Source organism: Mustela nivalis, assembly GCF_964662115.1.
Source record: "Mustela nivalis genome assembly, chromosome: 8".
Lineage (NCBI taxonomy): Eukaryota > Metazoa > Chordata > Mammalia > Carnivora > Mustelidae > Mustela > Mustela nivalis.
This window is the reverse complement of record NC_139027.1, coordinates 88,921,291-88,947,164: the sequence shown is the minus strand read 5'-3', so window position 1 is coordinate 88,947,164 and position 25,874 is coordinate 88,921,291. Positions and strand designations below refer to the sequence as shown.

Here is a 25,874-nt window from a genome sequence, read left to right as displayed (position 1 = left end):
TTTTTTTTTTGTAGAGACAGGGAAAAAATTCTAACATTCATAGGAGATACAAGGAATCTCAAGGAACCCCAAATCACAAAACAATTCTGAAAAAGAACAAAGTTGGAAGCCTAATACTTCCTGATTTCAAAACTATAAAACTTATAAAGCCACACTAATCAACAACTTGTGGTAGTGGTAGAAAGACAGACACAAAAACAAATGGAACAGAACAGAAACCCCAGAAATAAACCTTCACATATATGATTAAATGATCTTTGACAAGGGTACCAAGACCATTAATAGGGGAAAGGACAGTCTCCTTAACAAACGGTACTGGCAAAACTGGATATCCACCTAAAAAGGACTGAAGTTGGATCCTTACCTTACAGCATATGCAGAAACTAACCCAAAATGGATTGAAGACCTAAGTATAAAACCTAAAACTATATAAACTCCTAGAAGAAAATATAGTAGAAAAGCTTTGTAACGTTGAATTTGGCGATGATTTCTTGGAAAAGTACCAGAAGCAAAAACAGGAGAGCAAAAGCAAAAAGACAAATGTGACAATTAAAAAAACTATGCATCAATGGACACTAACCACAGAGAGAAAAGGCAACCCACAGGATAGGAAGACATATTTGCAAATCATATCTGCTCAGAGATTAATATCTGGAATACAGAGAACTAAAACTCGACAACAAAAAAACTGAACTTAATTCATAGCATGAATGCATGCAAAGCATCCGGATACACACCTCTTTAAAGATACATAAATGACTGGAGCACCTGGGTGGCTCAGTAGGTTAAAGCCTCTGCCTTCGGCTCGGGTCATGATCCCAGGGTCCTGGGATTGAGCCCCATATCGGGCTCTCTGCTCAGCGGGGAGCCTGCTTCCCCTTTTCTCTCTCTGCCTGGCCTCTCTGCCTACTTGTGATCTCTCTCTCTCTCAAATAAATAAATAAATAAAATCTTAAAAAGAAAGATACATAAATGACGAACAAGCATATGAAAAGATGCTCAACAGCACTAATCATTAGATACGCAAAACCACAATGACGTATCATTTCACACCCATTTGGATAGCCACTAAAGTGTTGGAAAAGGGATGGAGAAATTAGAACCTCTGTGGGATTATATATATTTTTTAAAGATTTTATTTGACAGAGAGTGTGTGCATATAAGCAGTGAGAGAAGGGGAGTGTCAGGGAGAGGGAGAAACGGGCTTCCTGCTGAGCAAGGAGCCCAAAGCCAGGCTCGATCCCAGGACTCTGGGATCATGATCTGAGCCCATGGCAGATGCTTAACTGACTGAGACACCTAGATATCCCCCTCTGTGGGATTATAAAATGGTTGAACCACTATGGAGAATAGCACAGATGTTCCTCAAAAACTAAAAATAGAATCACCATATAGATCCAGCAATCTTATTTCTGGGTATATATCAGAAAAAGAATTGAAAGCAGGGTCTTGAAGAGAGAACTTGCATACCCATGTTCACTGCCACATTATTCACAATAGCCAAGAGATGGAAACAGCTCCAAAATCCACTGATTTTGGATAAAGAAATGTAGTTGGATAAAGAATGGATAAAGAAAATGTAGTGTACATACAAAATGGATTATTATTCCGCCTTAAAAAGGAAGGAAACTGACACATGCTACAACATGGAACCTTGAAGACACAATGCTAAATGAAATAAGTCAGTCACAACTGAACTAACAGTCCACTTACATCAATTATCTAGAGTAGTCAAATTCAGAGACAGAGTGTAGAATAGTGGTTCCAGGGGTTAGCGTAGGGCAGGGAATGCTGAATGAGTGCATAGACTCAGTTTGAAATGATGAAAAAGTTCTGGAGATGAATAGCTATGATGGGCACAACAATGTGAATGTAATGAATGCCACTAACTGTAAACTTAAAATCGCTGAAAAGGTAAATCAAGAACAAAAATCCTTTAATGGCTCTAAGGCCAAACAGGTAACAAAAATGAGTTCTGTGGGCACAGGACTAAAGGCAGTGGTGGAGGGAGAAGGAAGAGGGCTGGGCCTGCTTATTGCATCAAACGTTTAAAGTTTCAATTCTGCCTCACCTCACTCTCTCAACAACAGCAGCAGGTCATGTCCTAATGTGATTCTTTCTACGTTAAGCATTTTTTTTTTTTTTTTAATCTTGTTCCTTTGGTCCTTTCTCCATACTCCTACAAAATCTACCCAAGATGTTTACTGCCACTCTGAACCTTGGCAGCTAGAGGCTTCTCTCTTCGGCTTTTCAGTGTCCCTGAGTAAACAGTATGTGGAGTTGTTCATTTCGCCTTTCTTTCCCCTGGTTAGAGTGCCTCTCTAGAAACAGGGACCAGCCCACTTGTCCTGGGTCTTACAAACCCAAAACAAGGCCAGAGCCCAGTAGCCATTCAGTCAATACTTGCTGGTGAAGAAGGCTATCTGAGAGTCTAGCTGATAGAGCCATCAACAGTGCTTCAGGACCCAGATGATGGCCACCAACACAAGTAGGCCATTTAGGAAGGGGCTATTTGGGCAGGAGACAATTGTGACCAGGTTTTCAATATGTTAAATTTGAAATGACAGCAGGACATTGGTCAGAAATGGAACTGACCCTTGTGAGACAGCAGGTTTGGGGTTGGGACATAGGGAATGATCTGCATCAAGAGGATGTTAGCTAAGATCAGGAGTGACGACATCAATGAGAAAAAGAAGACCCAGGAATGAGCAGAGGCTGAAATGTGACCTGGGGAATGCCTGTTCCCAGGCAGCCAGCACTCACCCTACAACTAAACTTCTCACCGGCCTCCTTTCATTAGGTTACTGTAACCCAGAGTTTTCCATTGCTAAGAAATCATTAAACAAAAAGTATTTTTGGACAATGTTCTAAAGCAACTATTTCTAAGGATGAACAATAAGGACACAAAAGTAATACTAATAATAAAAGTAATACATCTTATAATCTGACACTGTTTTAAAAGATCCTTCTTCTTCTTCTTCTTCTTTTTTTCCTTCTTTTTCTTTTTTCTTCTTTTTTTTTCCCTTGCTCTCCTGTTCCTCTCTGCCAGTGGGCCAGTGCAGCACCGGTATAAGACCCTTTCACATAATCAACTTTTATTATGCCCTTTGTTAGTCTAAGAACCATGACCTACATGATCAGATTAATCTGATCATGGTGGTGGTACAACAGATTTTGAGGTTAAGGTTGCTCTTTATTAAACTTGTCTACCCACGGCCCCTGGGTGCTCAGTTGGTTAAGCAACTGGGCTCAGGTCATGATCCCAGAGTCCTGGAATCACGCCCCGCATCAGGCTCCCAGTTCCACGGGGAGTCGGTTTCTCCCTCTGACCTTTTCCCCTCTCATGCTCTGTCTCTAATAAATAAAAAAATGAAATCTTTTAAAATAAATAAATAAACTTAATTACCCACTAAAAAAATACCCTTTACATATGCTATATCCTGTTGAGAGAACCACAAAGCCAATACTTACACCATACAACAGACGACAACTTATTTCCATATAATAAATAGTGCCAAGACCCAGGGAGAATCCGTAAACAGACTTGCCTGGAATCATGTGGTGAGGCACAGACAAGACTTTGTGGCTTCTGTCTCCAAATCAAATGTGCTCCATCATTTCACTTTCCCTATTAAGACTCTACTTTAGACAACCAAAAAATATCACATGAAATTACATGCATATCATTACAGTTACACACCAACAAGCTCAGCCCAACATAAACAGAGTCCAAACAGAAAACATTTAAGGGAACACAGAGCTTGGAACAGCCTGGCCCACAGGCACCTCCATGTCTTGGAGGTGCAAACCTAAAAGCCAGCTTCACTCGTTGGGTTAAGGTGTTCAGTAATACTAAGCACTGTAAGACAATTTCCAGAGGAGCAAACTGCATTTCCATGGGGACCACTAACACCATAGTGTAATGTGTCAATCAGGTTCTTCCTAGAGGTCTGCTCAAGAAAATGACCCAGCTTTAGTTTTGTCCTTTATAAGAGAGAGAGAGTCTAGAACAAGGCCATAAGGAAGGGTAAGCCAGGTGGGGAATAAGAAGTGGGCTGGGAGTAGGGTGGGGCATGATGAAAGGTGCACAAAGGCAAACAGGTTTGGCTCAGCAAACTTGTACTCATCTGGCTCCTATCGGGGGCTACCCTTTGTCAAATGGAGGTCGGGGTCAGAGAGAATTTGGTTGTGGAACAGTGGTGCCGGAGGCAGGTGCCTGCCCCATCCCTCAGCTAGCTTTCTAGGAGCTGGGGAAGGCAGGCGAGCTCTTGGAAATATAAGCTTTATCTGATATGGATCAGTGGCCACACAATCTGTTAGCCAGTTTCTTCAAGGTTTTCCTTTAAAGTACACAAAAGAGCCATATGTGCAAATGACTTCCACATATGCTAAAAACCTATCCAAACTTAAACGACATTAACAAACCACTACTTGTTCTCCTGGAGGTTTAAACTGACTTCTTTCTCCTTTTCTGAAAAAAAGTATACATACAGGAGTCAGCCCTGTTAACACCACTGGTTGTTTCCTTTCCACAAGACACAGTGGGTGGGGAAGCTCTTCCAGATCTCTTTACAAGGTTCTCCACCTCTCTGATTTTTCATATCAGGTTCCACAAGGGAGAGAGACATACTTGCCAATTGATGCTTACAAGGGAAGAAATGGGGGGTACAGAAAACAATTTCTGGATTTATATTACTATGCCCCCCACTACCCCACCCCCACGAACCTTGTTATCCTATTGGTAACACCAACAGGAGAACCTCCCCCAGACAAAACCGAATTCCCCACCCATCATGGCTCTTGCACAGTGGGTCAGAAAGCCCTTGTAATCACAGTTGCTATCTACCTATCCCCAAGAACCTCCCTTCTAGAGTTTCAGATTCCCACACTGGGGGGTGGGGGGTGGGGGTGGAGGACTACGGGCTAGGACCACCACAGGATCTTAAGGATGTACAATGTATGGCTTGGTATGCATGACCCTGGAAGCTACCCAGACACCTCTGGGTGGCTGATTCTGTTGGAAGGACACCTGGGATATGGAGCGCTGTGCTCATCATAAAAATCAACAAAAACAAGTCAGGCTTTCCCTCAACCCTTAAAACCATTCTATGGCTCCGAGCTGAACTTAAGATACAGCCACCCTTCCTTCCTCCATGGTCCCTGTCCATCTCTCCCTCCTCTTTCATTTTCCTGACTCGAGAATTTCCACTGAAGGGAGTCGAGCCTGGTGTCCAGCTCCATCCACCTCAGGGTGTCTTTCTCTTTCTCTCTCTTTCTGGTAGTCTGGAGCACTGTTCGCTCATGCCTCAGCTCAGGCAGAACCACCTTGAGCTCTTCTGGTCACCAGAGCAATGTCAGAATTTACTGTCCTGCCATCTGCGGTAGTCTCAGAATGGCATGGTCTTGCCTGTTACCTGGGCTTTCCAACTGGGCTGTGAGGCCCAGGAGGGAAGGGGGCCTCGCCAGTCCTTCCCCTGTTGGATCTCCTGCAGCTGGCGTAGAGCTGGGAAGCGGGTCAGCAAACGCTGAATGAATGAATGCAACAGCTCCAGGCTTCCTCTGGGTAGAGACCCTTGCTGTCTGGCCCATCCAGTAACCAGAACGCGGATCGCTTCCCTCACAGGTCAGCCGAACCCAGAGTTCTGGAAGGACTAATGGAGCCAGGATAGGAAGGCAGCAAAAGGGAAGACCCGCGTGCGAATGACCCTGAGTCCGTCTGCTGGAGCCGCTGCTAGAGACCAAGGAGCTGACAGGTGTGTGGGTCTAGATCCCCAAGACCCCGACCCTCTTCCACTCAGGCCCCCTCCTGGGCGCAGTACACCGGGCTGCCCACGTGCAGCTGCGCGGGCCCTGCGGATTCCGCCAGCCCCACACGCGCCCCCGGACCGCCCTTACCCGGCAGGGTCCCCTCTGCCTTACCACCGAGGGAGGTTCTTTTTCCCGGGAGCGCGCGGGCGCCAGAGTAAGCTTCCCAGCTCTCGCTCCCGGCCGGCATTACCCGGGCCTCCGCCTACAAGCCGCGATCCCTTGGATCCCGGGAGCAGGAGTCCCGCCCACGTGCTCGTCGCGTCACCGGCTGGGCGGAGCGGGCAGTTGGGGGCCCAGCGCGCAGGCGCGGCGGACCGGCGGGGCGGGGTGGACCCGGCTGCGCAGACGCGGGCGCGTGTTCTGGAGGGTGTTACGGTTCCCTTCAGAATAGGTTTGTCTACTGTCAGCCCTGGCCAGGATCTTGGCCCGTCTGGCCTCCAGAGCGCCAGTCGGGCCCTCGCCGGCCGGATTCGGCTGCTGTCCCAGCTTGCAGGGGTTCCTCTGGGCGGCAGGGCAGGCTGTGGTGCTGGCCAAGGAGTTACCGCCCTAACCTCACAATCTTGACCTTGACCAGCCTGAGGAAGTTTAGAATTTTCCTTGGGTCCCTCCACACCTAAAGCCACGTCCCCCACCCCAGCCTTCTCTTTTGAAGGTCATACAAGATAGAAAATGCAACTACAACAGGACAGGCAGTGCGATGAATCTCTCCTGTTCTTGACCCCCATTTTCCTAACTTCCCAGGTGCTGCCAAGGTTGGCTGGAGCTCATGAGTTTATTTAGGCATCCACGCAGGCTCCCGGTTTATTTAAGGATCATGGTGGAAGGGTCAGCCAGATGTCTGCTCAGTCAGTCCCCTTTTGCTCAGCCCAGTGCTGGAGCTGCCTTCCTAGCTTCCCTGGCAGCTGGGCTGCCCATGTGACAGCATCTGGCCAACGAGCCGAGTGTGTGCCTCCTCTGGAGCTGGTTCAGAACCGCCCCCCCCCATCTCGAGGTGGTGTGGGGCAGGGGAAGGGGGAGACCCTGGGAGGGCCCTTAGTGGATTCCAGAAGCACACGGTGCTCTTAGGTCTGTGGTCAAGATGGTGGCACTTTTGAAAGTGAGTCAGTGCAACCAGACAGGACATAGGGACAACATACATAGACCAGGAGTTGGCATGGGGCATGTCATCACCATGAGCACCTGCTTGGGCTCTGCCCTTACTCACCAGGTCAAATTGCTAAGACTTGGTTACACAACAGTTAGCACGTATGGTCCCTTGTTCCAGGTGCTTGCTGTCATGAGTAATGCTACAAGGATCCTAGAGGACTATTTTTGTGTGCACATGTGGGTATATCTATAGGAAAAATTCTTAGAATTGCTATGGTAAAGACTATGTCCTCCTTCCCCCTTTTCTTTTAAATATTAAGATACATGTGGCTAAATTGCTTCTTAGACATTGTACTTACATACCCACAATAATATATGGGAGTGTGGGTTTCCCTACTTTTCCCCAGTGGAACCATTACAAACCTTTGTATCTGTGCCAACCCACTGTTTGAAAAATTCTATCTCACATACAGTTTAAATTTACATTTATTCTAATATTTTGAAATTTCTGTTCATGAAACCGTGATGACCTTGGTTCTGTCCACCTTACCCATAACATCACCTTTACCATATTTCACTCCTAGAGTTTCTAGAATTTGTCAATTTCACTGACATGGGCTTTTGTATATGCCATTCACTGCTTGGAAAGCTCTTACCCCAGGTCTTTGCTTAGTAAACTGCTATGGTATGAATATTTATATACTCCCCAAATTTATATGTTCATATCATAAACCTTGAAGGTGATAGTATTAGGGTCTTTGGGAGATGAATGTGATTAATGTCTTTATAAAAGAGATTCCAGAGAATTCCCTTACTCCTTCTGTAATGTGCAGTTACAGCCAAAAGGCAGCCCTCTGAGGAAGCCAGCCCTTAGAAACCAGATCTGCCAGTGCCTTTATCTTAACTTTCCATGCCCCCAGAACAGTGGGAAATACGTGTTTGCTATTTATAAACCACCCAGTGTATGATATTTTAGTCATATAGGAGTCCCAATGGACTGAGACATAGATTCTTTCTCCTCCTTTAAGACTCAACTCAAATGTCATGAAAACATTTTATCTAGAGTGGTTCTGTCCCCCTCCCCCGATAATCTTTTTTTAAAATTTACTTAATAGTACTTTTCAAACCCATCATTATTTATTTGCTCATTTGTACATTGGTATATTCCTTATACCTTACTGAAAGGTGAATTCCATGGAAGTGAGGAAGTGGTTTGTCCTGATGGTTGTTGCATGGGTAGCACCTAGCACCCTGCCTGGCATGTGGTAGGTACCTGTAGCAGACACTGTTATTACCTTATTTCCTCAGTCCACTTCTGACTTCAGCTCTCCAGTGGCGGAGGAGAGTTCCCATGAATGCTGCCACCTCAAGTAGATCTTTGCTGTCTGCTGTAGAGCTTACCTTAGAACTTTCTCTGGTAGCCCTGGGAGCAGGAATAATCTGGAAGTTCAGAGAAGTTAACCCTTAACTAATTGGGTTTGAATGCTTCAGCCTCCCACGCTTCATGAGAGTTGGATTGAGCCTGAGTTTCCCACAGTGGTAACCAGCTCAGTCATGTCCAGCCCCTTGGGTTGGCTTTTTCTTCTTCCTTGGCCCCCTTTCCCAAATAAACTACTTAGATCTAAGCTCTTGTCCAGAGTGCCTTTGGGGAAACCCAAACCAAAGCAATGCTCAATAAGTACTTGTTGAAGGAATGCATAGATTAATTGTAGTGCTTTGGCAGTTTTCACTGTTCAGCCAAGAAGCAGCAGCTCAGTCCTTCGGGTGAAAGATGATGGAAGCCAAGTGGCACCTGTTCTGGACATACAGGAAATGGGACAGATACCAACAATATGGGATGGCAGACAATGTGTGCAAGTGCTCTGACAGCAGGGAGGTATGACTGGCCCTACCTTTGGGAGGTAAGGAAGTTTTAGAAGAGGTAAATGAGTTACTAAATTGCCTCAGTTTACCCAGTGTAACTATGGACAGAGTGGCAGAAACCCATTATTTTGTGCAGATGCTTGCTCAGATTTATCTACCTACTCACATCAGTCCAGGGGGACATCTGCAGATCTACTACATGAAACAGAAACACATGGACTCCACACTGCCCTGGTTATCAGAATGTACCAGCACCCTCCCTGCCCCATATCCTTCCCATTTCAATCACTAATGATTCTCCCCATGACAGCTTTCTTTTGGCGCAAGCATGCCGGACAACAAAGCACCAGGGAGCTAATGCTTCCATTGGCTAAGGCAATGACAGGTGTGAATACCCTGGATCATTTACCTCTCCCTCCCTTGCACCTCAAGTAGAACAGCACTCTGGCAAGGTGTACAGTGTAATTGAGCCCCAATTGCCCAGAGCAATGACCCATACTGGCTTACTCCCTGTCCCTGTCTTTCCCACTCTATTAGAGTTTCCTGGGGTCACACACTCCTTTTTTATTTAAGATTTTATTTTATTAGAGAGAGACAGAGGGAAAGTGAGATAGAGAGCATGAGTGGCAGAGAGCCAGAGGGGGAAGCAGACTCCCCACTGAGCAGGGAGCCCAACAAGGGGCTCCATCCCAGAATCCTGAGATCATGACCTGATCTAAAGGCACATGCTTAACTGACTGAGCCATCTATGCTCCCCAACTACTTACACTCCCTTTTTAGCATTTGTTTTGGGGAGATTTTTTTCTAAGACACCCATTGCTCACAGGTCATTTTGATAACAAAGTATCTTAGTCACTTCTGATTCTCTGGAAAGTATAACCACAAATTGCTGCTTTCCCATTCAAATTTTTCTTTCTTAACTCTCCAGAAAAGTCACATCCTCTGCATTCATGGCTAGCCCTCCATTTTCCAAAAGTACACACATGAAAAATGTGAGGGAAAACTTCCTCTTGCCCAGAGGAGGTTGGCTATTATTATTTCTGCCTGCCACATTGGCCATTACAAGGTCTCCTTTGACTTTCTGATATATGGTCAACAGAGGCCACCTGCACCATAGTGATAATCTAGTTGGGACCCCAATAAATGTGGCTATAACAAGAGTAAGTAGTGTTCTGGGTGATTGGGTTAACTATCAGACGGACTAATGTGGAAGATTGTTCTGTTTAACACCTTGAGCAGCTGCATATTTGCTATTTTCCCTTCCATGGAGTCCCTTAACTTTTTAATCATTAAATATTAATGTGCACCTCATCTGATTAAGAAAACTTTCTTTTAAGAGCTTTTAATCCAGTTTAATAGTTTTAAAAAATCATTACAGGATGTTGAATTTTATTTTGTATATTTTATTAATCTATTAAGGCAATCATCTGAGTTTCTCCATTATTTTGTAAATGTGGGAAGTTGAGTTTTGATGTTGAATCACTCCTGATTCCCAATAGAAAACACATTTTAAAAACTAGTTTCAGAGGTAGAATTTTTTAAAAAAGATTTTATTTATTTATTTGAGAGAGAGTGAGCAAGTGAGTTTGCTTGAGTGCACTAGCCTGGGTGGGGGGGTGAGGGAGAGGACAAGCAGATTCCCTGCTGAGTGGAGATCCTTTTTCAAAATGGCAGGATCTCCTTTCTCATGGCATTGTATCCATTGTATCCATTCATCCATTGATGGACCCTTAGGTTGTTTCCATGTTTGCTACTGAGAATAACGTTGTAATGAACATGGGAGTATAGATATCTCTTCAAGATACTAATTTTGTTTCTTTTCTTTTTTTTTTTTTTGTTAAGTTATGTTAGTTACCATATAGCACATCATTACTTTTTGATATAGTGTTCCATGATTCATTGTTTTTAATCCTCCACCCAGTTCTTCATGCAATATGTGCCCTCCTTAATACCCATCACCAGCTCCCCCCACCTTCTTCCATCTAAAACCCTCAGTTTGTTTCTTGGAGCCATGGGTCTCTCATGGTTCATCTCCCCCTCTGATTCTCCTCCTTGATTTTTCCCTTCCTTCACCCAATGTCCTCCATGTCATTCCTTATGTTCCCCCAATAAGTGAAACCATCTGATAATTAACTAGTCCTATCCATGCTGATGCAAAAGTTGGGTATTCATCCTTTCTGATGGCTGAGTAATATTTCATTATATATATGGACCACATCTTGTTTATCCCTCCATCTGTTTGAAAGGTGTCACAGCTCTTTCCACAGTTTGGTGACTGTAGCCATTGCTGTTATGAACACTGGGGTACAGATGGACCTTCTTTTCACTACTTCTGTATCTTTGGGGTAAATATCCAGTAGTGCAACTGCAGGGTCATAGGGTAGCTCTATTTTTAATTTCTTAAGGAATCTCCACACTGTTTTCCAAAGTGGCTACACCAACTTGCATTCCCCCCAACAGTGTAAAAGGGTTCCCCTTTCTCCACATCCCCCCCAACATTTGTTGTTTACTGTCTTGTTAATTTTGGCCATTCTAACTGGTGTAAGGTGGTATCTTAATGTGGCCAACCTCCCTGATGGTTAATGATGATGAACATTTTTTCATGTATCTGTTAGCCATTTGTATGTCCTCTTTGGAGAACTGTCTGTTCATGTCTTCTGCCCATTTTTTTTTTTGACATGATTATCTGTTTTTTGAGTGTTAAGTTTGAGGAGTTCTTTATAGATCTTGGATATTAGCCCTTTGTCTGTAATGTCATTTGCTAATATCTTCTCCCATTCTGTGGGTTGCCTCTTTGTTTTCTTAACTGTTTCCTTTGCTGTGCAGAAGCTTTTGATCTTAACAAAATCCGAAAAGTTCATTTTCACTTTTGTTTCCTTTGCCTTTGGAGACATATCTTGAAAGAAGTTGCTGTGGGCAATGTGGAAGATGTTACTCCCTATGTTTTCCTGCAAGATTTCAACAGATTCCTGCCTCACGTTGAGGTCTTTTGTCCATTTTGAGTTTATCTTTGTGTATGGTGTAAGAGAATGGTCAAGTTTCATTTTTCTATACATAGCTGCCCAATTTTCCCTATACCATTTATGAAGAGACTATCTTAAAAAAATTCTTTTAAACAAATAATGTATTATTAGCTCCAGGGGTAGGGGTACAGGTCTGTGAATCGTCAGGCTTATACACTTCACAGCACTCACCATAGCATATACCCTACCCAACGTCCATAACCCAACCACCCTCTCCCTGTCCCCTTCCCCCCCGCAACCCTCAGTTTGTTTTCTGAGATTAAAAGAAATAGACTGTCTTTTTTCCACACTTGATCTTAGCCAAAAGGCCGAGAAGCGATAGACTGTCTTTTTTCCAACTGGTAATTTTTTCCTGCATTGTCAAAGATTATTTGACCATAGAGTTGTGCTCCATATCTGGGCTCTCTACTCTGTTCCACTGGTCTATGTGTCTGTTCTTGTGCCAGTACCATGCTGTCTTGGTGATCACAGCTTTGCAGTAAAGCTTGAAATCAGGTAATGTGATGCCCCCAGTTTTGTTTTTCTTTCTCAACATTTTCTTGGCAATTCGGGGTCCCTTCTGGTTCCATACAAATTTTAGGATTGTTTGTTCCAGACCTATGAAAAATTCTGGTGAAATTTTGATCAGGATGGCATTGAAAGTATAGATTGCTCTAGGCAGTATAGACATTTTAACAATGTTTATTCTTCTGATCCATGAGCATGGAATTCTTTTCCATCTTTTTGTGTCTTCTTCAATTTCTTTCATGAGTGTTCTGTAGAAAAATGAAAGTCAAGATGGTGGAGAAGTAGCAGGCTGAGACTACTTCAGCTAGCAGAAGATCAGCTAGATAGCTTATCTAAAGATTGCAAACACCTGAAAATCCATCGGCAGATCAAAGAGAAGAAGAACAGCAATTCTAGAAATAGAAAAACAAGCACTTTCTGAAAGGTAGGACTGGCGGAGAAGTGAATCCAAAGCGACGGGGAAGATAGACCCCGGGGGGAGGGGCCAGCTCCCGGCAAGCGGCAGAGCAACAGATCACAAAATCAGGACTTTTAAAAGTCTGTTCCGCTGAGGGACATCACTCCAGAGGATAAACCGGGGCGAAGCCCATGGAGTCAGCGTGGCCTCAGGTCCCGCAGGGTGACAGAAGGATCGGGGGTGTCTGAGTGTTGCAGAGCTTGCAGGTACTGGAATGGGAAAACCGGCTACAGAGACAGAGCCGACAGTAAGATCACAGCTCGGTGTTACCTTGAACCGGTCACAGGCTCGGTGAGCTTGGAGCGTGGCTGGAGGTCAGGCAGACGGGAGTAACTGGGCGCTGTTCTCTGAGGGCGCACTGAGGAGTGGGACCCTAGGCTCTCGGCTCCTCCTGGCCGGAGACCAGGAGGCCGCCATTTGTATTCCCGTCCTCCGGAACTCTACGGAAAGCGCTCAGGGAACAAAAGCTCCTGAAAGCAAACCCGAGCGGATTACTCAGCCCAGCCCCTGGTAAGGGCGGTGCAACTCCGCCTGGGGCAAAGACACTTGAGAATCACTACACCAGGCCCCTCCCCCAGAAGATCAACAAGAAATCCAGCCAAGACCAAGTTCACCTACCAAGGAGTGCAGTTTCAATACCAAGGAGAGCAGCAGAATTCCAGAGGAGGAGAAAGCAAAGCACAGAACTCATGGCTTTCTTCCTGTGATTTTTTAGTGTTGCAGTTAATTTAATTTTTTTATTTTTCATTCTTTTTCTCTTCTTCTGCTAATTTTTTTTAACTTTTACCCTTTTCTTTTTTAACGTTTTTTAACTAGTTTAATATATATATATATATATATATATATATATATATATTCTTTTTTATACTTTTCTTTATTCATTTTCTTTTTTAAATTCTTTTTTCTTTCTTTTTTTCTTTCTTTCTTTTTGAACCTATTTTTATCCCCTTTCTCCCCCCTCACGATTTGGGATCTCTTCTGATTTGGTTAAAGCATATTTTCCTGGGGTTGTTGCCACCCTTTTAGTATTTTACTTGCTCCTTCATATACTCTTATCTGGACAAAATGACAAGGCGGAAAAATTCACCACAAAAAAAAGGACAAGAGGCAGTACCAAAGGCTAGGGACCTAATCAATACAGACATTGGTAATATGTCAGATCTAGAGTTCAGAATGACAATTCTCAAGGTTCTAGCCAGGCTCGATAAAGGCATGGAAGATATTAGAGAAACCCTCTTGGGAGATATAAAGGCCCTTTTTGGAGAAATAAAAGAACTAAAATCTAACCAAGTTGAAATAAAAAAAGCTATTAATGAGGTGCAATCAAAACTGGAGGCTCTCACTGCTAGGATAAATGAGGCAGAAGAAAGAATTAGCAATATAGAAGACCAAATGACATGAGTGTTCTGTAGTTCCTCGAGTACAGATCCTTTATCTCTTTGGTTAAGTTTATTCCAAAGGTACCTTGTGGTTCTTGGTGCTAGAGTAAATGGAATCAATTCTCTAATTTCCCTTTCTATATTTTCATTGTTAGCCTATAAGAAAGCAACTGATTTCTGAGCATTGATTTTGTATCCTGCCACATTACTGAATTGCTGTATGAGTTCTAGTAGTTTGGGGGTGGAGTCTTTTGGTCTTCCATATAAAGTATCATGTCATCTGCAAAGAGAGTTTGACTTCTTCATTGACCATTTGAATACCTTTTATTTCTTTTTGTTGTCTGATTGCCATTGCTAGGACTTCTAGTACTATGTTGAACAACAGAGGCAAGAGTGGGCATCCTTGTCGTGTTCCTGATCTCAAAGGGAAGGCTGTCAGCTTTTCCCCACTGAGGATGATATTCGCTGTGTGTTTTTCATAGATAGATTTTATGAAGTTGAGGAATGTTCCCTCTATCCCCATACTTTGAGGAGTTTTAATCAGGAATGGATGCTGTATCTTGTCAAATGCTCTTTCTGCATCCACTGAGAGGACCATATGGTTCTTCTCTCTTGTCTTATTGATTTGCTCTATCACATTGATTGACTGGCGAATGTTGAACCACTCTTGCATCCCAGGGATAAATCCCACCTGGTCATGATGGATAATCTTTTTAATGCACTGTTGGATCCTATTAGCTAGGATCTTGTTGAGAATCTTGGCATCCATATTCATCAGAGATACTGGTCTGAAATTCTCCATTTTGATGGGGTCTTCGCCTGGTTTGGGGATCAGGGTAGTGCTGGCTTCATGGAAAGAGTCTGGGAGTTTTCCTTCTGTTTCTATTTTTTGAAACAGCTTCCAGAGAATAGGTATTATCAGAAAGCTCAGTCAGCTGCAGGACAGTGAACCAGAACTGGCACAGCTGCTGGTGGATCAGATCTACGAGAATGCCATGATCACTGCAGGACTCGTGGATGACCTCCGCCCCATGGTGGGCCGCCTCAACCACCTGCTCGTCAAGGCACTGGAGCGACACTGAGGGGCTGCCGGTGTGAAGGGCCCCATCGCCCCGCAGGGACTAGGGCTGCAGCGGAGGTGATGGAGAACGAGGCAGCCGAGACCAGCCACGGAGAAAGGAGGAGGTGCCACCTGTGATTCTTTCTTCTTTGGATGTTTGGTAGAATTCTCCAGGGAATCCATCAGGTCCTGGGCTCTTGCTTTTTGGGAGGTTTTGATCACTGCTTCAATTTCATTACTAGATATTGGTCTATTTGGGTTGCCAATTTCTTCCTGATTCAGTATTAGAAGTTTATAGGTTTCCAGAAATGCAACTATTTCTTCTAGGTTGCTTAACTCATTGACATATAACTGTTGATAATAATTTCTGATGTTTGTTTCTATTTCCTTGATGTTAGTCATGATCTCTCCCCTTTCATTCATAATTTTATTAATTTGGGTTCTCTCTCTTTTCTTTGGATTAGTTTGGGCAGTGGTTTATCGATCTTATTGATTCTTTACAAGAACCAGCTTCTAGTTTCATTGATGTGTTCCTCTGTATCTGTAGTCTCTCTCTCATTGATCTCTGCTCTAATCCTGATTATTTTCCTTCTTGTGCATGGGGTTGGCTTCATTTGTTGTTAATTTTCCAGTTCCTTAAGGTTGCAAAGAGTGCTGGTATATTCTGGTTTTTTGTTTTTGTTTTTGTTTGTTTGGGGTTTTTTCTGTTTATTTTTGTTGTTGTTGTTGTTGTTTTTGAGTGAGGCTTGGATGGCTATGTATTAGGACTGCCTTTTTGGTATCCCATAGGTTTTGGACCGATGTGTCTTCACTCTCACTGATTGCAATAAAATGCTTAAGTTCTTTAATTTCCTGGTTGATCCAAAAATTCTTAAGCAGGGTTGTCTTTAGCTTCCAAGTGTTTTAATTCCTTCCAAACTTTTTCTTGTGGTTGAGTTCCAGTTTCAAAGTATTGTGGCCTGAGATTATGCAGGGAATAATCTAAATCTTTTGGTATTCTTCTAGCCCTGATTTGTGACCCAGTATGTCAACTATTCTGGAGAAAGTTCCATGTGCATTTGAGAAGAATGAGTATTCTGTTGTTTTAAGGTGGAATGTTCTGTATATATATCTATGAGGTCCATCTGATCCAATGGGTCATCCGAAGCTCTTGTTTCTTTATTGATTTCCTGCTTAGATGATCTATTACTAAAAATGGCATGTTAAGATCCTTTACTATTAATGTATTCATATCAGTATGACTATTTTGATTAACAGTTGGATTATGTAATTGCCTGCATCCATATTGGGCACATAAATATTTACAATTATTAGACCTTCTTAGTGGATAGACCCTTTAAGAATCATGTAGTGTCCTTCTGTGTCTCGGACTATAGTCTTTAGCTTAAAATCTAATTTATTTCTTATGAGAATCACTACCCCAGCTTTCTTTTGAGGCCTGTTAGCATGAAACATGCTTCTCCAACCTATCACTTTCAGTCTGGATATATCATTAAGGTTCCAAATATGTCTCATAGACAGCATATGGATAGGTTCTGTCATTTTAACCAGTCTTCAACCATGTGCCATTTTATGGAAGCACTTAGACTTTTCGTGTTGAGAGTGATTATTGAAAAGATACGTTTTTATTGACATCATGTTGTCTGTGAAGTCCTTGCTTCTATAGATTGTCTCTGTAAATTTCTGTTCTATGTCACTCTTGGGTTCTTTCTTCTTTTATAGAGCCTCCCTTAATTTTTTTTTTTTTTGTAGTGTCAGCTTGATGGTTACATACTCTTTTAAACCTTGCCGGTCTTGGAAGCCCTTTATCTCTCCATCCATTTTGAATGTCAAACTTGATAGATAAAGCAAGTTTGGCTTTATCTAGCAAGTTTGGCTGCATGTTGTTCTCATTTAGTCCCTGAATATGTCTTGCCAGCCCTTTCTGGATTTCCAGGTTCCTGTGGATAGTTCTGACTTTATTCTGATAGGCCTTCCTCTGTACATAAGGAATCTCTTCCCCCTAGCTGCCCTTAGAAGTGCTTGTCTAAAATTATGATTTGTGAGTTGCACAATCAAGTGTCTTGAGGTCTTTCTAGATTAGTTGATCATGGTGGGTGTTCTTTTTGCCTCTAGGACAGGAAAGCTTGTTCCTTTCTCCAGATTGGGAAAATTTTCATGGAGAATTTGTTCAACTCTAACTTCTAGTCTTCTCTCTTTCTCCACACCCTCAAGGATCCCAATAATTCTGATGTTGGAATATTTCATGGGATCATTTATTTCCCTAATTCTGTTTTCATGGCTTCTAAGCTGCTTGTTTCAGACCTCCTCCTGATCCTTTTTCATATCAGTTTGTCCCTGAGATCACTAATTCTATCTTCTGCCTTAGTTACCCTAGCTGTTAGAGTATTTAGATAGATTGATATCATTGATAGCATTTTTAACTTCTGCCAGGTGGGCTTTCACTTCTGTCCTTAGAGATTCTATGTTGTCACTAATAGTTTTCTCTAATCTAGCCATTGGCTGGATAATTTTTACCCTGAATTCCCTTTCTGAATACTGTTTATGTCTATATCCAATAGTTCTGATGGAGAGGGCACAGTCTCTGAATTTTTCCTCTGTTGGGTGTTCTTCCTCCTAGTCATTTTGGTGAGAAGTGGTTGAGGGTATATATAGCTGAGTATATCAACCACTATCCAGGCAAGGTGCACCCTGGAATGTTTTGGAGCAATCAGAAGTTAGCACCAAAAAGAAAGAAGAGAAAGAGAGAAAGAAAGAAAAAGAGAAAACCCAGCCAGAATGAGCCCCCAAAATAAGACTTATAAGGTACATAAACAAAAATGGACAAACAAAAAGACCAACAAAAGTAAATGCCAAAAAAAAAAAAAATCCAAAACAATGAACCCAACCAAAATGAACCCCATGAATAAGATTTATATAATACCAGAACAAAAACAAATACACAGAAATGCTGACAGAAGATGGGAGGGTGGTTATAAATTCTTGATGTGGACAAAGAAGGTTATTTTATTCTTTCTGGGTGTATTTTGATAACTTTGTTAAAGGACTCAACTTTCCAGAGATGAAGGGAGATTAAAACTTATTTACATATAGGGGTAGTATTGATTAGGGAAAAAGGATTACCTTGAAGCTTGTATCTATATGTATATATTTTTATTTTTTTTTATTTTTTAAGATTTTATTTATTTTTTGACAGACAGAAATTACAGGTAGGCAGAGAGGCAGGCGTTGGGGGAGGAGGGCAGGGAATCAGGCTCCTTGCTGAGCAGAAAGCCTGATGCAGGGTTTGATCCCAGGACCCCAGGATCATGACCTGAGCCAAAGGCAGAGGTTTAACCCATTGAGCCACCCAGGCACCCTATATGTATATTTTTATAAAGAAAAAAAAAAAAAAACACAGGTGTTTGTATGAAAAAAGTTCAAGTTAAAAGGTTATTATGGAATATGTTGTTTAAACCTCTAGTTGTAATGGTAAGTAAGTTAAAAAAAATTAAAAGAACAAGAATTATGAGAATGAATTAAAAAAAAAGTCGTATCTATGAAATATACAGGTTTTAGGGCAATACCGGGAACTTAATATATTCTTTTCCCCTGATGTTGGGGTTTTACATTTTATGGGCACCATGTGGTTGTTGTCCTCTCATTTTTTTGACTTGCCTTTTGGGGAAGGGGCCTGCCATGTTGTTTTTCCGTCAGTCTTGCTTGGGTTGATTCATCCTGCCCTCTTACAAGGGGCTGGGCTCTGTGGAAACAGGTTTTGCTTGGGTTGATTCATCCTGCCCTCTTTCAAGGGGCTGGGCTCTGTGGAAACCGGTTTTTCAGGCTTTTGTTCTCTGGAGGTTTTTTTCCTTCCGAGGCTTTTTGCAGCTTTTTGGAGGTTTAGTGAAAAGTAAACTGCACCCAGACCTCCACCTCAGAGAGAAGCTTCAGTCTGCTCTCCTCTGAACATATAGACTCCTCCTCTACAAACTCCACTAAACAGCACAACATTCTACAGGCGGTGTGCATCCCTAGCCATTGTCTCAGTGGTCACCTGAGGTGCCCGCTTGTCTCTGCACCCTCTGCCACTAAAACGACAAGCAATATTGATCCAGGGAGGCCAATTCTGGTGGCTGCCTTTGTTGGGACTGCTGTCTGGGGTCCAGGCCCATGCAGGGTGTGCTCAGATCCCTGGTTGCACAGGTTGGAGAAGGCTGCCACCGAGGTATCCTGATGGGAGATCATGCCAGGTTCTTCCAGGTGCAGGGTGGGAGCATCCAGACCCTCCACTGGTGGCAGAAGGCCAGGGTCCTAAAGAGTGCTGGCTGATACCCATACAAAGCTCTCTCAGGCATGGGCAGGAGAGTGCTCACACTCCATGGTTGTGCAGAGCACACAGAGCACAGAAGGCTGTGGACCTACAAAGCACCAGCTGGTGCCCACACCAGATTCTCTCACTTGTGGACGGGAGTGTGCCCAGCCAAGCAGTGGTGGAGGCAGTGCAAAGGGAGGGGCTCAGGGACCACAGACTGGAGCCTCTGCCGCACTCTCTCTGGCACAGGTGGTCACTGGCTGTGGCTGTCCTGGGTCTGTGGGCTTAGGTTGATGCCCATGACAGCCTGATTCCTCCATTTGCCCCTTAAGATCTTTTGCTCTTTTTGAGTGCCATCAACCAGACTCCAAGTTAATGCTGTTCCCCAACCACAGGGCACTTACATACTGGGGTATTACTTTCCAATGGGTCACTTTGGGTGACTCCCTCCCCCTTCTGCTTATCCTCTGATATCAGTTTGAGTGTCCCCACTCCACTTTACCTCTCCACTGATGTCTTCTGCTCCTGTAGAGATCCAGAAGTGTATAATCTTAAATCTCAGGCTGATTTCATGGGTGTTCAGAGTGTTCTGGTAGATATCTAGCTCACTTAGGGGACCAGTTGAAATAGGGTCTTCTACTTCTCTGCCATCTTTTTTGGATATAGTATTCTTAGTATTTTTCTCATTTAGTGCTCTGAATATATCATGCCAGTGCTTCCTGGCCTGTCAGGTCTCTGTGGATAGGCCTGCTGCCAATAGAATATTTCTACATTGTAGGTTACAAACCTCTTGTCACAAGCTGCTTTCAGGATATTTTCTTTGTCACTGAGACTTGTAAGTTTTATTATTAGATGATGGAGTATTGACCCATTTTTTATTGATTTTGAGGAGGGTATGCTGTGCCTCCTGGATTTTGATGCCAATTTCCTTCCCAAATTAGGGAATTTTTCTGCTATAATTTGCTCCAATATACCTTCTGCCCCCCCTTTCTTCTTCTGGGATCCCAATTATTCTAATATTGTTTCATCTTATGGTATCACCTATGTCTTGAATTCTCCCCTCATGATCCAGTAGTTGTTTGTCTCTTTTTCCCAGCTTCCTTATTCTCTATAATTTGGTCTTCCATATCACAAATCTTTCTTCTGTCTCATTTATGCCAGCGGTAAGAGCCTCCATTTTTCACTGCACTTCATTAATAGCCTTTTTTGTTTCGACTTGATTAGATTTTAGTTCTTTTACTTCTCCAGAAGGGGATTCTCTAGTATCTTCTATGCTTGCTTTCAAGCCCAGCTATATATCTTTATAATCATCATTCTGAACTCTAGTTCTGAGATCTTACTAATGTCCTTATTGATTAGGTCCCTGACAATCAGAACTGCCTCTTGTTCTTTATTTTTTGAGGTGAGTTTTTCTGTTTTGTCATTTTGTCCAGAGAAGAATAGATGAATGAGAGGACAAAATACTAAAAGTGTAACAATGACCTCAGAAAAATATACACTAAACAAATCAGGAGAGACCTGAAACCAGGGGAGAAAGAAGGGAGCAGAGAAAGAAAACAGAATATGATCAGGATGCTGGATAGAACAAAGACACATACTAGATTTTGCATGTATTTTGTTCTTTTAGAAGAAACTGCCTCCCAAAATTTTAAAGAAAGAAAAATCTATATATATATATATACACAAAAATAAGGGTAAATATGTTGAAGGGATGGACTATGAGTATAAAGATGAAAGTTTAAAAACATTTTTAAAAAGGAATTGATAAGAAGTTGGTTGAAAGAAAAAAGAAATTTAAAAAGAAAAAAGGAGAGAATGTGATCAGGTGGGCACTAGAACCCTAAATTTAGGTATATTTTGGGCTGCTAGAATAAACTGTATCCCAAAATTTTAAAGAAAGAAAGAAAGAAAAAAAATATATATATATGTATAATTGTATGGATATAAATATATATATATGTATAATTGTATGGATATATACATATATATATACAAAAAATACAAATATATACATATATATATATATACAGAAGTATATATAATCCACATATATATGTAATACATGGATTATATATATGTGTATATATATATATAAAATACAATGATGGGACAGAATATGAGTGTAAAAAGGAAAAAAAAAGATTTTTAAAAAGGAATTGACAAGATGGTTGAAAAAAGAAAGAAGAAAATTTCAAAAAAATAGAAAAAGAAAAATTAAGAAAATTTAAAAATTTTTAAAATTAACTTTGAAAGACTAATGAATCATGGGGGAAAACCCACAAATTCTATGTGCTGTATTCCCCTAGCACTGGAGTTTTGCAGTTCATTGGTAGACTTGGTCTTGGCTGGATGTTCTTGCTGATCTTCTGGGGGAAGGGCCTGCTGTAGTGACTCTCAAATGCCTTTGTGTGAGGTGGAATTGCACCACCATTGCCAGGGACCAGGCTAAGTAATCTGCTTGGGTTTGGTCTCAATAGCTTTTGTTCACTGAAAGCTTTCTGTACAGGTTTGAAGAACAATAATGAAAATGGTGGCCTCCCAATCTCAGACTTAGAGGAGCCAAGAGCTCAGGGCCTCACTCTTCAGTGCACCCTTAGAGAAAAGCAGTCAATCTCTCTTGTCCCCCTGGTCTCTAGCCATGCTCCCTTCTCACCCAGTCTGTGACCTAGTGTTTCTATCCCTAGCACATGACACCATTTGGAGTTTCCAGACCCAGCAGATTCCTGTGGTGTGCTCCTGTGCTGCTCCTGCTGGGAGGAGGAAGGGGAGTATCCCTTGATCTGCCACTCCTGGGGTCCCTGCTCAAAGAGTAGTGGTCCAACTGTGCCATGGATCATGGCTTATGTAAACTCCAAGCTGAGAGCTCTGTCAGCTCTGTCTTTGCAGCCGGATTCCTCTCTCTGATACCTGGGAGTTTTGCCACACCCAGGTACCGCTGGTCCTTCTGTGACCCTGAGGGTCCTGAGACCATACTGTGCCAGCAAGTGTTCCACCTCCTGATTAGCCAGTGGAATGACATCCCTCAGCAGAGAAGACCTCTAAAAGTTCTGATTTTGTACTCCTCTGTTCTATCACTTGCTGATACTGGCTGATGGAGGCTCCTTCCCCCACCCCCTCTGCTGCCTAATATCAAATGTCACCTTGGATTTACTTCTTCATATGTCCTGCCTTCCAGAAAGTGGTTGTATTTCTGTTCATAGAATTACTGCTATTTTTTTTCTTCAATCTCCTGTTGAGTTTGTAGGTGTTCAGAATGGTTTGAAAACTATCTAGCTGGATTCCTGGACCAGAGGAAATTTAGGTCTCCTACTCCACTGCCATTTTACTCCTCCCCCTTCCTTCAACACTTTATTATGAAAATTTTCAAATATACAGAAAAGTTGAAAGTGAAAACTCATTTAGCCCCCACTTACATTCTACAATTGTTTGGTAACCTTCTACAAGTTTTAGTAATCTGTCTTATCACAAATTTATCCCTCTGTTTACCTATCCATCCAATGATAGGTATTTAACTTAGATAAGCATCTAAGTTAAGCTAACATCAGTGCCCTTCCCTAAATGTCTCAGCATGTGCATCATTAACCAGAGCTCAGTATGTGTTGGTGGGAATTTTTAGGTAAAACATAATGTAACACTTGACAACATGGTGTATCATTCTAATTAAGATACATAAAATTCCATTACCTTAAAAAGTTCTCTGGCCTTTTCCAGGCAACCCCAGCTCACCCTCACACCCCCACAGGCAGTAACTATTGATCTTTTTTCTACCAGAGTCACAACCCACTTTTGTTACTTATATTTTAATATTCTGAAATCTCAACAAATAAAAGTTGTCCAGGACCCTCTCAACCTCTGTGAAGTATAAAAACATTCCAGGGTGCACCTCGCCTGGATAGTGGTTGATATATTCAGCTATATGTACCCTCAACCACCTCTCACCAAAATGACTAGGAGGAAGAACACCCAACAGAGGAAAAATTCAGAGACTGTGCCCTCTCCGTCAGAACTATTGGATATGGATATAAACAGTATGTCGGAAAGGGAATTCAGGGTAAAAATTATCCAGGCAATGGCTAGGTTAGAGAAAACCATTAGTGACAACATAGAATCTCTAAGGACAGAAGTGAAAGCCCACCTGGAAGAAGTTTAAAATGGTATCAATGATATAAATAACACTAGCTTAGTGTTATTTACAATAATTACCAAATCATCAAAACACCCCTACAAGTCTAAGAAGGCAGAGGAAAAAACTCCCCAAAATTAGCTGGTGTTAAGCCCCTGAGTCAAGATGTCATCATCTTCTCTGCAAATAGGGATGATTAAGCCTGGATAATTTGGCTATTTCTATGTTCCCTTCAAAATAGGCAAGCCAGGGGCGCCTGGGTAGCTCAGTGGGTTAAATCCTCTGTCTTCGGCTCGGGTCATGGTCCCAGGGTCATGGGATCAAGCCCCGCATCGGGGTCTCTGCTTGGCAGAGAACCTGCTTCCCTTCCTCTCTCTCTGCCTGGCTCTCTGCCTACCTGTGATTTCTGTCTGTCAAATAAATAAAATCTTAAAAAAAAAAAAAAGGCAGGACAGTGCTTGACTGTACATTTTTTAAAAAACTCAAAGCTCTTTGAGTCTTTTAAATCAAAATAAAGCCCACCAAAACAAAAGTAGGAACTGATAGGAGTCTGAATTTTTCAGGCAAAAATCTTCAATTCCACGCAAAGGGATGGAAATTTGAGGATATTTCCATAGTCATACATGTATTTATCCACAAGGTACATATTAATTTCACAAGAAAATATAACACCTTGACAATGGAAATACCAAGCAGACACTGCCAGTCATCATCAATGACTGGACAACCAACCTCCACCTGCCCTTTGCTAGGATACACAGCAAAGAAAAGGCACATTATCACTTCTGTGGTATTCCTGACAAAAATGCACAATCTGAAACTAACATAAGAAAATATCAGAAGCAGCAAAGTGAGAAGCATTGTACAAAATAATTTACTCTTAAAAATGGTCAAGGGAGGGCGCCTGAGTGGCTCAGTGGGTTAAGCCGCTGCCTTTGGCTCAGGTCATGATCTCAGGGTCCTGGGATCGAGTCCCACATCAGGCTCTCTGCTCAGCAGGGAGCCTGCTTCCTCCTCTCTCTCTGCCTGCCTCTCTGCCTACTTGTAATCTCTCTGTGTCAAATAAATAAATAAAATCTTTTTAAAAAATGGTCAAGGGATGCCTAGGTGGCTCAGTGGCTTAAACTCCTGCCTTCAGTTCAGGTCGTAATCCCAGGGTCCTGGGATTGAGTCCCACATCAGGCTCCTTGCTCAGCAGGGAGACTGCTGCTCTCCCTGCATGTGCTTTCTTTCTCTCTGAAAAAAATAAAATCTTTTTTTTTTTTTAAAGTGGTCAGGGGAAGGGAAGGGCAGGGAAACTGAGAAACTCTTCCAGATTAAATGAGATGAGACATGAAAACTAATTACAACACAAAATCAAAGACTTTCTTTTGCTATAGGGGGCATTAATAGAACAAATAATAAATTCAAACTAAGATATATGAATTACAGTATTATATTAGTGTGTTAACTTTCTAATTTTAATTATTGTACTGTGGTTATAGCAGCGAAGATACTTGTTATTCTATAAAAGGTTTATTGAGTGGTAATTCACAAACCATACAATTCTCCCTATTGAAGTGTACAGTTCTGTGATTTCTAGTATATTCAGAGAGCCTTGAAACCATTATTGTTATCTAGTTTTAGAACATTTACATTACTCCAAAAAGAAAGGCATTAGCAATCACACCCCATTCCTCCTTCACACCAGCCTCTGCAATCATTAATCTACTTGTGTCTATGTGACTTTGCCTATTCTGCTCATTCCATAAAATTGGAAACTTCTGATACAATGTGTAGACTTTTGTGTCTTCTTTCACTTATCACAACGTGTTCAAGATTTATCCATGTCGGGACGCCTGGGTGGCTCAGTTGGTTAAGCAGCTGCCTTCGGCTCAGGTCATGATCCCAGTGTCCTGGGATCGAGTCCCGCATCGGGCTCCTTGCTCGGCAGGGAGCCTGCTTCTCCCTCTGCCTCTGCCTGCCATTCTGTCTGCCTGTGCTCGCTCTCTCCCCCTCTCTCTCTGATAAATAAATAAAATCTTTAAAAAAAAAAGTCTTTAAAAAAAAAAAAAGATTTATCCATGTCACATCATGTACCAGCACTTCATTCCTTTTTAGGGCTGGGTAATATGTCACATTATAAATGGATACATTTATGAATTGGTGGACATTCACCTTTTGGCTATTGTGAATACTGTTGCTATGAACATTCACAAATAACTGTTTTAAGCATGTGTTTTCAGTTCTTTGGGATTTCTACCCAGAAGTGTAATTCTTAGATCATATTGAAGATAT

The 25,874-nt window shown here is 42.3% G+C and overlaps 1 protein-coding gene and 1 long non-coding RNA gene across 14 annotated transcripts in view; one reads left to right on the top strand and one right to left on the bottom strand.

Annotated features, from left to right (window-relative positions):
* Window positions 1-6,073, bottom strand: part of ENTPD6 (ectonucleoside triphosphate diphosphohydrolase 6) — a 43,239-nt gene extending 37,166 nt beyond the window's left edge. For 5 of the 13 annotated variants that reach the window (XM_082744273.1, XM_082744282.1, XM_082744283.1 and 2 more), the window contains exon 1: window positions 5,896-6,072. In XM_082744273.1, coding sequence (XP_082600399.1) covers window positions 5,896-5,995 — 100 coding nt within the window. In that variant the 5' untranslated portion in view covers window positions 5,996-6,072. Of the gene's footprint in view, window positions 1-5,895 lie in introns of all 13 variants that reach the window. The other 8 variants (XM_082744280.1, XM_082744284.1, XM_082744274.1 and 5 more) reach the window with 5 other exon arrangements.
* Window positions 6,074-6,081: 8 nt separating this feature from the next.
* The window catches only part of LOC309871345, a 45,802-nt gene continuing 26,009 nt past the window's right edge, over window positions 6,082-25,874 (top strand). Inside the window, exons 1-2 of the long non-coding RNA XR_014315221.1 lie at window positions 6,082-6,175; window positions 8,618-8,795. This is a non-coding gene — a long non-coding RNA (uncharacterized lncRNA). The remainder of the gene's footprint in view (window positions 6,176-8,617; window positions 8,796-25,874) is intronic.